General features: G+C 40.8%; 1 protein-coding gene across 1 annotated transcript in view; it reads left to right on the top strand.

Annotated features, from left to right (window-relative positions):
• The window catches only part of LOC126335740 (inactive ubiquitin carboxyl-terminal hydrolase MINDY-4B), a 130341-nt gene that overhangs the window by 88251 nt on the left and 25893 nt on the right, over positions 1–16197 (top strand). Inside the window, exon 4 of the mRNA XM_049999197.1 lies at positions 12037–12202. Within this exon, the coding sequence (XP_049855154.1) occupies positions 12037–12202 (166 nt within the window). The remainder of the gene's footprint in view (positions 1–12036; positions 12203–16197) is intronic.

Genomic DNA, 16197 nt, shown 5'->3' with positions numbered 1-16197 from the left:
CACTGCTCGCGCGGCTCCCTCCGTCGGAGGTTCGAGTCCTCCCTCGGGCATGGGTGTGTGTGTTGCCCTTAGCGTAAGTTACATTAAGTAGTGTGTAAGCCTAGGGACCGATGACCTCAGCAGTCTGGTCTCAGAAGAATTTACCACAAATTTCCAAATTTCCCTCTTCTGACAGCAACGCAGGAGTGTGTACTCGCGTGCAAACGATCATATAGATGCTGAATGATATCCTGTAATAGGTTGTCCCAAGCAACTGGGAACCTATGTACAGTTCGACACTGGCTCTTGCAGGTTCTGGAGAACGAGTAATTTCCCACTTCACCATGTCCCACACGTGTTCAATTGGCGAGAGATCTGTTGCTCTTGCTGGCCAGGGTAGTTGTTGCGTGAAGAGCACGTTGCGTGTCAGCAGCCGTATATAGACGTGCATTGTCCTGCTGAAAGAGCTCGTCACCTTCCTGTCGAAGAAGTGGGAGCAGCACGGGGATAATAGCCCATGCAATGTAGCGGGCTCTGGTTACTTTACCCTGTAGAAACAAACAATGTGACCGCCGGTCGTAATTCATGGCTGGAGGTGCGACCTGTGTGTCGTGTGAGGATGCACTCAGGAACAGGCCATTCATCAGGTCTACGCTGTACACGTGAACGTCCATCGCTCACATAAAGACAGAACGTACTCTCATGACCGAGGACAAAAGAGCGTCGTTCTACTCTCCAGTCAACTCCTTTTCGACACCAAAGTAGCTGTGTCCTGGTGACAGTGGTAGCCTGGCCAAAAGCACACGCGACCGTAGTCCTGCTGCAAGCAGATAGTTTCCAGTAGTCCCTGATGGCACAGCTTATGCAACATGTTCCCAGATTTTGTCCCTGGATGACGTTCGGTTGGCCACTGCTGCTCGCACAATGTGTCGATCTTGACATGCATCTGCACTACGCGGGGATCCAGGACCTGGTCTACACGTGTGGGAATGTTCCACAGACCAGTGCTGAAAGCAGACACACACAACTGATACACGGTGTCCAATAAGTGTAGCAATCCTTCAATGCATCCATCCGGTTTCCTACAGGCACACAGTGCGACCATGTTCAGGTGGTAGCAGGAGTACATACTCGTCGTTGGGGCATGGTTGTACCCTAGAATCAATTTTGCTGTCACTGCCAACTCTTAGCTCAGCAGTGCAGAAAAAAAGCAGAGGGTGCACAGAGAAGCTCCGTGAGGTCCCCTGAACGTCGATAACCGAGACAAATGAGTCGTTGACCTTACAACCCTCAGTATGCATATATTATACTCTGGTGCCACTGAATGGAATTCTTGAGAGCGTTGCATTTGTTTTCCCGGCAGTGTAGATTGGCTCTTACCTTTGCAGATGGCGCGGTGGGGTTGGAACAATAGTAGTGGTAGAGGCTTCATAATGTAGACTCACTGCACAATAGGTGAAGTGCGGTTCTACAGCAGAAGCAAAAACGAGTATCTCGCATAATTTGTATGCTGCAGCTAGTAAGTGTGCAAACAATCACATCTACAGGTCATATCAGTCAGATTAATAATTCGACAAATATAGACACTCAAAATCAGTAGTTTCCTATCTCAGTATCAAAAAAAGAAGTAGTCGCCTAAACAAAGGATCATCCCAAGCAAAACAAGTTCGAACACATGCTGCCAGAAGGAAGGAACATATTCGTTTAATATCCCCTCGAGAATGAGGTCAATGGAGCAGGAGTACAAGCTCAGAATAAGACAGGAACTTGCCATGACCTTTCAAAGGAACCATCCTGGCACCTGCCTTAAGCAGTTCCTGGAAATCCCGGAAAACCTGAATCTGGTCGTCCAGACGGAGATTTGAACCGTCATCCTCCCGAGTCCGGGCCGTTGCTAACCCCTGTGCTACCTCCCTCGATTTGCCAGAAGGAAATTCATAAAAAAGAGTAAAAATTGTAGTGTAGCGGACAACATTGCTTACTATGAAACGGACACCGTAAAATAAAGAATGTAGCATGTGGAAATTGTGTCTCCTGATTACCTCTTCGTCGACACTACCTAAATATAAAATTTCCTTCTTCTTCTTCCACGCCTTTCCTGAATGTTGGTTTTTGCCCACTCTTCTCGTATAGGGTGCCTAAGGGATGCTGCTTCTCGGAATGCTGCACAAAAATTCATAACATTAGTAGTTTTATTTCTATAAAGCAGTTTGACAATACTTAACTTTAATGTATAAAGGTGTTGCAAGCGTTGGGCGCCTTGTAACATGAATCCGTGTCCTTGCTACACACAATGTTCAAACAGGCAATGGGTATGGATCATTACAATCTGATACAGTAGCACTCTCTGCTAGGCCGTGCTAATACTCCGCGAATACTTTCCACTAATGTCCGGCCGAAGCTGGCCGAGCGGCAACAACAAAGCCCATCTTCGTACAGGAACCGCTTTCGTCGGATGAAACAAGGACTGCAAAAGCCTCTGATCCGCTACTCGGTAGAATTGTCAACCATACAATTAGTGGTGAAATTTGGTCACACCATACACAATAGTCAAAGCCTCTTTTTCAATTTGTGAATGGTTACATTGACCTTTGGACAACACTTTTGATGTGAAAGGAATAGGCCTGTCTTTATCACCAATTCTGTGCGAAAACATTGCGCCGATTCCGTAAGAGGAAGCTTTAACTTGCAATACAACTGGTTTTTCAGGATCAAAGTGAACTAAGCATCAATTACTGAGCAATACATCTTTAAGTTTTTGAAAAGCTGCTTGGCACTCATCTGTCCAAACAAAAGGGACATTCTTGCGACGCAATCGATGCAACGGAGCCGCTATTTGGGCAGCATTCGGTATGAACCGAATATAATAGTTCATTTTACCTAAAACTGATCGCAATTCTGTGATATTGCGAGGAACTGGCAAATCTCCTATGGCTAACAAATGCGACTGCAGAGGATGTACACCTTGACTGTTTGCGTCATAAGCAAGATACTGCAACTCAGGCTTTTAAAAAAAATGACACTTCTCCAGCCTTCACTTTAGTCCTGCCTCAGGTAACACACGAAACAACGCAAGTAAATTTGCAATTTGTTCTTCAGGTGTACGACCAGGTACCACAATACCGTCCAAACCGTTTGAACAGTTTGGCACTTGTGCAGTCACCTATTCCAAATACCGTTGGAAAATAGCGGGTGAGGAAGCAGTGCCAAAAGGCAAACGCAAATATTGAAACAAGCCGAAATGAGTATTTACTACACACACTTTTTAAGATTCTTCATCGGGCGGTATTTGAAGATACGCGTCACGCAAATCAATTTTTGAAAAGTAGCTTCCAGTGCCTAATTTGTCCATAACATCGTCTGGTCGTGGCAATGGATAAATATCAATGACAGTTTGTGGGTTGACTGTAGACTTAAAGTCAACACAGAGGCGAATGTGACCTGAATGTTTGGAAACAAAACAAGTGGACTTGCCGATTGATTAGCTGATATGGGTGCAATATCTTGCAATTCTGTAAGTTCAGCAGCGGCTTTGTCCCGTAAAGCTATGGAAACAGTTCTGGCCCGGAAAAATTTCGGCTGAGCGTTGTCTTTCAGCGTAATATATGCAACAAAGTTGTTAGCTTTGCCTAAACCTTCAGAATAGAGTTCCGGAAATTCTTTTAGCAAGCAAACTACACTGTCATTTGCTTTGAATGCAAACACTGACTACACATTGTCCTGAATGTTAAAGTCAAAAAAATCAAAAGAATCAAGACCAAAAATGTTCTCACAATCGCGTGATTGTGGCAATGTAAAAGTCACCGTTCGCGTATGCGAGCGATACATAGCAGGCAAAGTATATGTTCCGAGAACGAGAATGTCTCGTCCATTATTAGCCATCACTTGCGTGCTAGTTTTAGACAGGCGTGGGGAGCCTCACAGTTCATATGTGTGACGATTTAGCAATGTGGCGAGGCACCCGTGTCCAACTGAAATTTCACACGTTTCCCATAAATAAGTAAATGAACAAAAAGTTTGTTTCACTGATGAAACTGCACGCTTGCTAGTTGCAGACTTTGAATATGCTGCATTAATGGCATGGGCCTTGTGACTAGATTTTTTGTGAGTGGGCCGAATTCTTATGTTTGTTCCGTGCAAACAAGCGGATTGCACACGGCCTTTCCTACCAAAATCGTATCACTTAGCTTGTCAGGAGGGGCAGTCTTGGCGTTTGTGCCGTGAATAACAGCGAAGGCAAGACTTAATTCTGTTCGCCTGTGTAGCCGCCTGTGTTTAGCGAACTTCTTACATGGCGTGGAAGGTTGCTTACCCGGCTTGGTTAGCGCATGCCGCCGTTGGCAAATGGGGAGATCGCAAACAAGAGACACTCTCCCTTTCCTAGCATTTAATCCCAACTTGCGGCGTCCGCTGGTTAACCAGATGTGGCAGGTTAATTTGAAGGGGAAGCCGGATCCCTTTCCTGTCGCCACCCCGTACCCCTCGGGAAGAAAGTAGTGTACCCCAACTGTGTGCGGCTAGTGTAATCCATGGAATAGTGCGAATGTGTTCAGATGTCTGCGAGCCGTGTAATTGAGGCGGAACGTGGGGACCAGCCCGGTATTTACCTAACGGGATGTGGAAAACCGTCTAAAAACCACATCCAGGTGGCCGGCACACCGGAGCTCATCGTTAATCCGCTGGGCGGATTCGGTCCAGGGCCGGCGCGCGGCTACCCGAGCCCGGGAAGCAGCGTGTTAGCGCTCTCGGCTACCCTGGCGGGTCATCGCAAGCAAGGGACTGAACCAGAGAAATAGCTGGCTACTCAAATGTTCGAACCGACAAGGCACCGGAATCGTACTGATCTAGTATTTGCACTACCTGCTGAAATAATGGATCAAACTGTTTCAAAATAATAGATAAGGAAGTTTCAAGATGGCATCACACATTTGAATTTGCATTTCCTTGTCATACCCAGCAAATCTGTTACCCATTCGCGATAAGATTGTTTTGAACGTTTATTGCAGTTAAAGAATTGATATCTATCTGCTACCACATTCACTTATTGGTCACAATAGTGTGTTAGAGAGTCTACCACTGCGTCATAAGCAAGTTCACTCGCAGTGGCGTTAGAAAAGAGTTTTTGGATTAATCTGAATACTGCACTTCCTAGCGTGGATAATAGATAAGAAAGTTTCACAGTACCTGGAACGTTGCGAGCTAGCATATGGACATCGAACTGGTGCAGCCACTCGAGCCATTCCTCGTCTTGGTCACGAAGCTGTCGTAAAGGTGGTATAGCAGCAGCAGAGGGCGGTGCTTGTTCGGTCGAGCGCGCAGCGTTGGCGAGTAGCTTCTACACTGTGCTGAGTAGTGCTGAGATCTGCTGCGTGTGAAACTGAAACTGGAACCCTGAGGGGGAAGCGTGGGCTGATCAAGAGTTCTCAGACTCTTTGCGGCCTTCTACCGACTTGCACGTCTTCCTCTTCATACTGTGTTTATCTTTGCCCATTATGGCACATACAGCGTCAACACAACTTCGCTTATCGCTGTTAAAAAGCAACATAGCAAATTTGCTGAGTCACATGCACGTCACTGGCCAAACAAACCTCTCGGCCTAGAACAGCAGAGTGCTTGATACACATGTTCTCGCTACCACTGCCCGTGTGGAACTGTGCCATGCCTGTGGTACAGGTCCAGCATTTGTGCCTGTGCTCTTCCACCTCCATTGTTGATTCCAGATGTTTGCCCACAGTCTGCTCCCGATAGCAGCCTGCTTAGATATCCTATGTAGGCTGGCATCCGCTGCAGTTCCAGCAGTGTCCTCTGCTGTCTGCACCCACTAGAAACGTTTTTAGGCTTTCCCCCTGTGGTTCAGTGCACCAGGTCAAGTGCTGGTGTTTCATCTTTGGTGTGCACTGGCATTCCAATTTCGAACCAGTGTGGTTCTAGGTGTTTCTTTGCAGTCCATTCCCACTAGAAGCACATTTCAATATTCCATCTTCAGACTGGTGTGCCTGGTGCTCTCTCTAGGCTTCGTTTCCCATGTTCACATCCTCAGTTCTTCTTTTTGTGGAGCTCTGCTGCTGCACCTGCTGCATTTAGCAACTCTAGTGGAGGATCGCAGGCTCCACAGAGTTGGAACCCAGTATCACAATTCATGAGGTTTTCTGTCATCTTTATCTTTACAGACTTTCTTATAATATGTCCCAGTATCTGGGAGACTGTCGCAAAACCTTCATTTCATCATAGTTCACGGAATGATTGAGTTCCAGACAAGATTGGCAATGGCTGTTTTAGTTGCCTGTCTTAATCGCACTTGCCTCTGATGTTCTTTACATCTGACGTCCACTATCACAGTTGTTTGACCAATGTACTACATACCACATTGGCAAGGTATATTATAAATTCCTGGTTTCTGTGGTCCCACATAATCTTTTACATTTCTCAGGAGCCATCTTATTTTGGTATATGGACAGAAGACACACTTGATATTGTGCTTCCTGAGAATCCTGCTGATTTTGGCAGAAACAGATCCTGCACAGGTCAGATAGGCCACAGTCTTTGACTCATCTTACTGTTCTTCTAGATCATGTGGCAGAGTGGTTGGGTGAAGGGCCTTCTGTGTCTGTTTGGCTGTGTATCCATTCACTACAGTATGTACATCAGCACCGACACCAGACTGTGTCCCTCTCGCAGGCAGGAAAGCGTGGTGACAATGCTGCAGAACATCTCCCTGACTATCCAGGACCACACCTACCCTCACATCCACAATCCCCACCCCTTCAATCCTCCTACCAAATCTAAAGTTCCCATCCCTGATACACCCCATCTCTTCATCAGCATCAACTATCAGTGTTCCAGTGACTAGTGACTTGACAAGCAAGAATGATCCACATATCTGGCAGAATGCCCAGCATCTCAAGATGTCAACAGATTGCTGGGAAAGTCTGAAGAATCACATACTCTGGGTTAACTTAAGGTCACAGATTCATAGTTTAACAAGAAATTTGAATTAGGGTGCAACTGCAGAATTTTTTGCATACACAGAGAAATGGCAGAACTGAGCAAGCATAAACAAGAGATTAGACCATGGCAATGATCATGGAAGAAACCTTAAGGCTTTAAGCTTGTAGTTTGGCACTTATCCAGAAAATGATCCAGAATCCTTAACTTTACTTGAAACTCAAAATGCTTCCACAAATGACCAAAACACATTTTACCTGAAGAATGTGTAATGCCACCAGCCTGAGATCTGCTTCTGAACAATATTAAACAAAGATAAATGTGAGATTGTGATATTTACTTGCAATTTTTATTGCTTCCACATTAATCTGTTACTTGCATCAGGATTCATGTTCTACAATCAAATGTGTGATGTTCTTTTAATCATATGACAATCTCTCTGTCACAAGAAAATCTCAGAAATTACACTTTCAAAATAAAACCTGCAGTAAAATGTATAGTTACCACTATTTGCTTATGTTACAGTTATAATAGAATCCATATTCTGTAAAGCTTATAACAACTTTAAATTTCTACACCTACATATGTACTTCGCAAAACACAGTAAAGTCTACAGTAGAGAGTACTTAGCATGGTACTACATGTCAGGATTCTTTCCATGCAGGGAAAATGACTGTATGTGCTGTAATTAGTATACTCTTATCCTCATAGTAGCTATTGGAGTAATACATTGGGGGATTCAGAATATCTCCAGCTTCTTCACTTAACACTGGTTCTCCCAACTTTGTAAGAAGGCTTTTGCCGTGTAATTGGAATCTATATTTGGGTGTCTGCCATTTGGATTTTCCAACATTTCTGTGATGATCTCCCATGAATCAAACAAATCTGTGACCATGTTTTACTTATGTGACAACTAACAGCCATTAAGTAATTGAAAAATGCCCTTTTCACCATCAGCTGTTTATTTAAAAAACATATTTGTGTATCAGTTTTGGTCATGGGTCATCTTCACAGGACATAATGTGGCAACAGATCAGGTAAAATCATATTTCATGTTCCTTTTAGGCTGATACAGTCTCAAAGCTGTCATAGTGAGAATCCACAATCAATAATCAAATAAACATTTACAGTAGTAAAGAACACTCTCCACAATTCTTCTAATAATTTCCGGGTATGCAGCCGGATCCCTTATTAGAAGAACAAATATGCCGGGAAAATTTTAGAAGTCACACTCTCCACAATGATTAATGTCCTACTGTCCAAATAAGATGATCCATGACCAAACCTGTCAGAATTGTAGGTTTTTAACATAAACAGCTGATGGTTAAAAAGACATTTTTTTTTCAAATCTATGACCATTCATTCTGCCTTTCTTTTAACACATTCAATATCCCCTGTTAGTCTTAAAAGGGTTGAGTCTTACATACTGGAGAAATATTCTAAAATGGAGTATACAAGGGATTTGCAAGTAATCTCCTTCGTAGAGTGTCTGCATTTTCACAGTATCCTGCCAATGTACCAGTGTCTGCAATCCATCTTATGTATTAATGAGCCTGTGAGATCATCCCATTTAATATCCCTAAACATTGGAGAAAAGAGAGCCACTTGTATGAATATCAAGAGCTCAGATGGAAACCCAGTTCTAAGCAAAGAGAGGAAAGCAGAAAGGTGGAACGAGTATATAGAGGGTCTATACAAGGACAATGTACTTGAGGACAATATTATGGAAATGGAAGAGGATGTAGATGAAGATGAAATGGGAGATACGATACCGTGTGAAGAGTTTGACAGAGCACTGAAAGACCTGAGTCGAAACAAGGCCACAGGAGTAGACAACATTCCATTAGAACTACTGACGGCCTTGGGAGAGCCAGTCCTGACAAAACTCTACTATCTGGTGAGCAAGATGTACGAGACAGGCGAAATACCCTCAGACTTCAAGAAGAATATAGTAATTCCAATCCTCAAGAAATCAGGTGTTGACAGATGTGAAAATTACCAAACTATCAGTTTAATAAGTCACAGCGTCAAAATACTAACACAAATTATTTACAGACAAATCGAAAAACTAGTAGAAGCCGACCTCGGGGAAGATCAGTTTGGATTCCGTAGAAATGTTGGAACACGTGAGGCAATACTGACCTTATGACTTATCTTAGAAGAAAGATTAAGGAAAGGCAAACCTACATTTCTAGCATTTGTAGACTTAGAGAAAGCTTTTGACAATGTTGACTGGAATACTCTCTTTCAAATTCTAAAGGTGGCAGGGGTAAAATACAGGGAGTGAAAGGCTATTTACAATTTGTACAGAAATCAGATGGCAGTTATAAGAGTAGAGGGGCATGAAAGGAAAGCAGTGGTTGGGAAGGGAGTGAGACAGGGTTGTAGTCTCTCCCCGATGTTATTCAATCTGTATATTGAGCAAGCAGTAAAGGAAACAAAACAAAAATTCGGAGTAGGAATTAAAATCCTGGGAGAAGAAATAAAAACTTTGAGGTTCGCTGTTGACATTGTAATTCTGTCAGAGACAGCAAAGGACTTGGAAGAGCAGTTGAATGGAATGGACAGTGTCTTGAAAGGAGAATATAAGATGAATATCAACAAAAGCAAAACAAGGATAATCGAATGTAGTCGAATTAAGTCGGGTGATGCTGATGGAATTGGATTAGGATATGAGACACTTAAAGTAGTAAACGAGTTTTGCTATTTGGGGAGCAATATAACTGGTGATGGTCAAAGTAGAGAGGATATAAAATGTAGACTGGCAATGGCAAGGAAAGTGTTTCTGAAGAAGAGAAATTTGTTAACATCGAGTATAGATTTAAGTGTCAGGAAGTCGTTTCTGAAAGTATTTGTATGGAGTGTAGCCATGTATGGAAGTGAAACATGGACAATAAATAGTTTGGATAAGAAGAGAATAGAAGCTTTCGAAATGTGGTGCTACAGAAGAATGTTGAAGATTAGGTGGGTAGATCACGTAACTAATGAGGAGGTATTGAATAGCATTGGGGAGAAGAGAAGTTTGTGGCACAACTTGACTAGGAGAAGGGATTGGTTGGTAGGACATGTCCTGAGGCATCAAGGGATCACCAATTTAGCTTGGAGGGCAGCATGGAGGGTGAAAATCGTAGAGGGAGACCAAGAGATGAATACACTAAGCAGATTCAGAAGGATGTAGGTTGCTGTAGGTACTGGGAGATGAAGGAGCTTGCACAGGATAGATTAGCATGGAGAGCTGTATCAAACCAGTCTCAGGACTGAAGACCACAACAACAACAACAAACATTTCTACCTCCACTCATATTTGTATGTGTGGATTTTAAATGTGGATTACTGATACTGTAGCCATATGATATTATGTTTTTTGTTTTGTGTAGGGCATACATTTAAAACACTTAGAAATCTTATCATGGTATGAATGGATATTTGTGCAGCATTTTTCAGATAGCACTTCATTATAGATAACTCCATTATTTGCAAAAAGTTTGAGGGTATTATTAATATTGTCTGCCAGGTCATTACTATACAACATGAACAAGGTTCACTGGGACATGTCTACAGTCACTTCTACTTCTTTCAGTGACTCTCCAGTCAAGATAATACACGTACCCTCCATATCAAGACACCCCCAATCCAGTCACAAAGTTTGTTACATAGCCTGTATCATTGTACTTTTATTAACAATCATTAGTGTGTCTAACGATTTCATTTCCTCTTAGTAGCGTTTGGAACGTTAGTTTTTCAGACAGAAGCGCATATTTTCAAAATTAATTTTGCATTGGAGTGGAGTGTGTGATGTTCTGAAACTTTCTGGCAGACTAAATCTGTTTATATGTGATGGAAAGGGACCGAGATGCAGAACCTTTTCTCGCACAGGCAACATTTTTGTGACTGAGCTATGAAGGCACGATTCATGAAACACACTTACAGCTTAAGTTCTGGCAGTACCTCACAAACTTCAAAGAAGCTCTTTGCATACCATGCTGGTCCCTAATTCCTGCAGGAAGAATGTTGTGAAGAAATACCTTAATCACAGCCTTGGCGTTATATCCAGAATGAATTATTTCAATCTGCAGCAGAGTTTTGTGTACTGTTTTGAAGCATCCTGATGAACTAAAACTGTGTCCCAGGCTTAGACTCAGTCTGTAAACTTACGTTTCATAGTTATTGCTCTTACCAACTGATCAGGGTATGCAGGAGACCTTCTGTGAATCTTCGAAAGCAGGAGAGAGTTGCTGGCAGAGTTGAAGATGTCAGATGGGGCTACAAATCATACATGGATGGCATAGTTAGTAGGCACATTGCTGTGACAGGCAATATTCTGGTTTTGAGTCCCGATGTAGGACAAAGTTTCAATCTGTCAGAAAGTTTAAAGAAATTCTTTGCTCCATTGTAGCTATTTATCTTCCAAAAATTTATGCAAATAAAATTATAACATTGGTATTTTATTATATCTAATTCATTTGTGGTTTCATGTAATCCATTGGCCCAGAATTATTTGCAGTAGTGTGCCACAAGAGCTATCAGAACACAAAGTAACACCATGTCATGAACCACATTAAACTATTTTTAATTGTAACTGAAATGGTTTTGGGACTATAAAGAAAATTATCACACTTAAAATATAAATAACTGAGGTTTAGTCCCCTTGTAATCCTAGGTTTTTATACCTCTGTGATTTTTCTGCATATATATAAAAATAACCAAGTTATTTTGTGGTAAAGATTCCACACTAAACTGTTAAGTACCCAACACTACTGGCTAGGTGCACCATTAGGATAATGTACAGTGAAGTAACTTGGTGTCACACAAGTATCCTGGCTGATGCCAGATTTAGAGAGCTATAATATTAAGCTTGTAATGCTTGTTATTTGCACAACCTGTTCAAAACTACTTGTATGTAGCATAAAATGTATCTAATTGGTAACTTGAAACATTAGAATATGAATAAATCTTGACTGGTGATCAATTAAGAAAATATTTCACTGATTGTTATTGGATGTCCATAACTTTTAGCAAAATCCTAGTAAACTTTATAAAGGAATAAAGTAGATCTCTTGCACGTAAGAACCTTTTTAATAAAACTAAGCCAAATATTTTGATAATGTGAAGGCTGCTTCGACCCACACTGATGAAGCAGCAGGAGGCCCTAATTCATGCTATCAGCACAATTTTGTGGCGTGCTGGAGAGAAGACATGCAGCCGAGTTTGCTTACCACAAGATCTTCCCATTGTTGCAGCATCACAGAACTTCTTGCCAGATGGAGTAACTGAAAAGGTAAAAAACCTTTAACAATTACACAATTAGCTAGTATGTTGTGAATGTAGATAGTAGCAAAAGGAATAGTACATAAATAATTAGCTTCATCAGCAGCCAATCAGTATCATGTTAGGAAACAAGGAAGAATAAATAATATTCAGATACTCTTTGTAGACAAATATTATTTATCATACAATGGGTGGTGATCTCTATTAAAAATATGTAGAGGTGATAGAATGATTAATGGTGTTACACATTTCACTTTCTATAGTAGAAATTCAAATTCACCTGGAAATATTGACACACATTTCTTTGATAAGAAATCACAATTTGTGTCATCAACAGGCTATCCCTTGGGGCAGTACTTTTTCCTTTTATAATTCAACTCCAATGACCTAACAGCAATGTGCTGTATAGTCATCTGACTCATATTTATTTGGACATGAAAAATTTGTTTGTCTAGAAAATTGTATAAAGGTGTCTAAGATGTGAAGATGCTAAATCTAAAAATTTAAGTTTAATGTCACAAAGAAGTGTATTTGCAGTCAAAACAAGGATGAAAGATTCTGCCTACAAGTCAAAACCAAACTCATATGATATTTGTTAAGATCAGTAACAAGAAAAGTTTATTACCTGAAAATCCTACAGACAACTGTTAGACATACTGCAAAGTAAGCAAATTTTACATTTTGAAGCTGCTATTTAACTACCAGATAATAGTGCCAAAAAACTTTCTGTAAGATACATCAGGGACTACTATGTGCAAAAAATGGTACTATGTACAATTAGGTAAAGCTAATGAGGTAAAGCTGTCCTCAACCTGAAGACTGATTTGGAAACAACACTGTCTTATTGGACATGATATCCTCTTGTCCTTCTCTGAACTTTGAACTAACTTACTCAACCAGTTATAGGAGAAACTACAGTTTTGTATTGACTCCAAAACCATAACACAACTTGACATTTTTCGCAGTATACAAAAGATTCTTCTTATTATTATTCTTAATAACAATGTACAAAAGTACAATACACAGAGAGTCAAAAAGAAAACTGAAGATCTGTCAAATGATGATTAATTTGGTCATGCAACTTTTCAGGGGATATTATCCCACATTCTCTTGATCACAGAGATAAGAGGTCAAGTGTTGTGGCTAGCCCTTGGCCTAATAACCATTTGTGTACCTATTGAAAGAATGGGCATGCTGTAGCTATCCTAAAGTACAGGGTCAAAATTTAGACATTATACCAATCCTTTAGCCCAGGTAAATTGAACAACTTGGTTGTTTCTTTTGCATTAAGTGTGTCCTAAGGTGGACCTTAGGCAGCTGGTAAGGTGCCATTTGTTCACAGGTGGCTTCAGAGAAAATGCAAAAAAAACATGACTTTTGGAAGCAAAAAATGCCAGTTGATGGCCACTTGTATAATTGTCGAAATTTTTACCATATGTTCTTAATATGATATTCTCAGTCAGCTCCAAACCTTTTTTTTATATCAGTATCCATTACTGTCAAAGACACTGTATTTACGCAGAAAGTTGCAAATACTGGTTTTCAGCTGTTTTTGTAACAAGGACTGAAATTATCTAAATAGCTATAGCAAATGGTCCAAATGTTAACTGCACATTCTTTAGACATTTGTCTAGAAATTCCATTTCCGCATTCATGAAAATCTGTGTCCATTACCAAGGTACAACACAAAAACCATGATTTTAGGGTACCAAAAATACTGATCATGGGGATGGCCAATTCTATAATTTTTGTGTGAAATGCCTGTTATACAGAGACAATGCACCATAAAGTTTTATTGGTGAAAAAATGCTGACTAAAAACATAGTTTGTTGAGCTCAGAACCTTTTGGTGATCCTAGAATCCTTGCCATGTGTTCACTATGTTTGTTAATACTACATTTACACTTCAGATTGGATATTACATGTATATTTTATAACAACAGCAACTTTGAACCTCTGGATCTTGGTGACAGACAGTGACATAAAAAAATTCAAGAATCCCTGAGAGACATCTTAAGAACATATGGCAAAAATTTCAGCAATTTGCCATGAATAGAAATTATAGGATTGGCCAACCCCATGATCAGTATTTTTGGTACCCAAAAATCATGGTTTTTGTGTTGTATCTTGATAATGGACACACATTTTCATGAATTGGGAAATGGAATTTCTAAGCAAATGTCTAAAGAATGTACAGTTAACATTTGAACCATTTGATATACTTATTTAGATAATTTCAGTCCACGTTGCAAAAATTGTTAAAAACCAGTTTTTGTGATTTTCTGCATAAATACATTGTCTTTGACAGTAATGGGTAGTGGTACTGGAAAAAGGTTTGAAGTTGACTGAGAATATCATCTTAAGAACATATGGTAAAATTTAGACAATTTACCATGAATAGAAATTATATCCAGATATGACAGAAGTTGTACTGCAGTGACAAATAGGGCTAAAAAGGGTCTTAACAGGCCTGAGAAGAATTTAAAATACCCACCAAAAATTATGTCAAACTGGAGAGAGTGCAAATCAGTTGAATATTTATAATAACATTTTTACTCTTTTAAGGTAAAAATCATATGCTGGGCATCTTGGTGAATTGTAGTAGATGAGAAACGTATCCAGAAAAAATGTGTTAACTGCATACTTATTTGTTGTTTATATGTCTCAAAGTATATAAATAAGCTGTCAAAACATTACTGACATACAGGACTCATTTTATATTAACCATGATTTGTGGTTGTGCCAAATAGCACCGCTTACCAGAAGGCCTTGAGTTGACACTGTATGTCTTGTATGGATGCAGTCACTGTAATGCAGCTCCCCCTGTCTGAGGCAAACCAAAATGCAGCCATTATTTTCCAAAATGCAGCCATTATTTTCAAACAAACAGAACCTGGGCTCATCCTGAGATACTATCTGATACCATTCCTGATCCTAGTGACGTCTTTCCACACACCATTGCCAATTAGCCTGCTGATCCTGAGATACTATCCGATATCATTCCTGATCCCAGTGACGTCTTTCCACACACCACTGCCAACTAGCCTGCTGTAGCAGGGGAAAGGAGGGACCAGCTGAAAAATGTTCCTGTCAGAGCAAAAAACAGGGGAATAAGATCCTCTTTGAAATACTATGACAGATAAGTGGGTAACAAGCTGCCTCAATCCTCATTCTCTCTTCCTCACCAAAAATTTTGGCATGCAAACATATTCATGGTTTTTTGTGCTGGGAAAGAGTATCAGGGATAGGGTGATGATGGAAGAAAGAGGAGACAGTGACAATGGGAGAGAAAGGGGAAGGATACAGTGATGGTATGAGAGAGAAAGTCACAGTGAAAGAGAATTAGAGATAAATGGATAGAGAAGCAGTGGGAGCAAAAAAGAAAGGAGATATTGAGTCAGTAAGAGACAGTAGAAGTAAAAGAGAATGAGAGATGGATGGAGATAAAAGCAGTGGATGCAAAAGAGAGAGGAGACAGTAGAAATGAAAAATAAAGATGAGTGGAGACCATATGTAGGCATGGGAGGGTCTGGACCCTCCCAGACTGGCAAACTTTAACAAACTTGCACTTATAGGAGAGGGTGCATTTTGGACCGAAATTTTAAACACTTGAATGTAGTGGAAAAAATAAGCTGGACACCCCCCCCCCTCCAATCCCCCACAATTTCTGAGCTGCCGCGGCATGGTGGAGACAGTAGGAGTGGGAAAGAAAGACAAAAGGAGATAGTGCAAGTGAGAGAGGAGACAGTGGCTGCAGAACATAATGTAAATCAATGGGAGAGATGTGAAATATGAAGGCTTAACTACAAAGAGAGACTGGGTATGGCAATTTAGAATGTCCTGTGTTAAAAGAGTGTGAATATGTTCACATGCCAAATTTTTGGTGAGGAAAAAGGAATGAGGATTGAGACAGCTGGCTCCACACTTTTCTGTCAGAGTCTTTTAAAGAGGAGCAGATTCCTCTTTTTTTGTTCTCCAACAGGAGCATTCTTGAACTGGTATACAA

This window comes from Schistocerca gregaria, chromosome 2, assembly GCF_023897955.1.
Source record: "Schistocerca gregaria isolate iqSchGreg1 chromosome 2, iqSchGreg1.2, whole genome shotgun sequence".
Lineage (NCBI taxonomy): Eukaryota > Metazoa > Arthropoda > Insecta > Orthoptera > Acrididae > Schistocerca > Schistocerca gregaria.
This window is presented reverse-complemented; position numbering and strand designations above follow the sequence as displayed.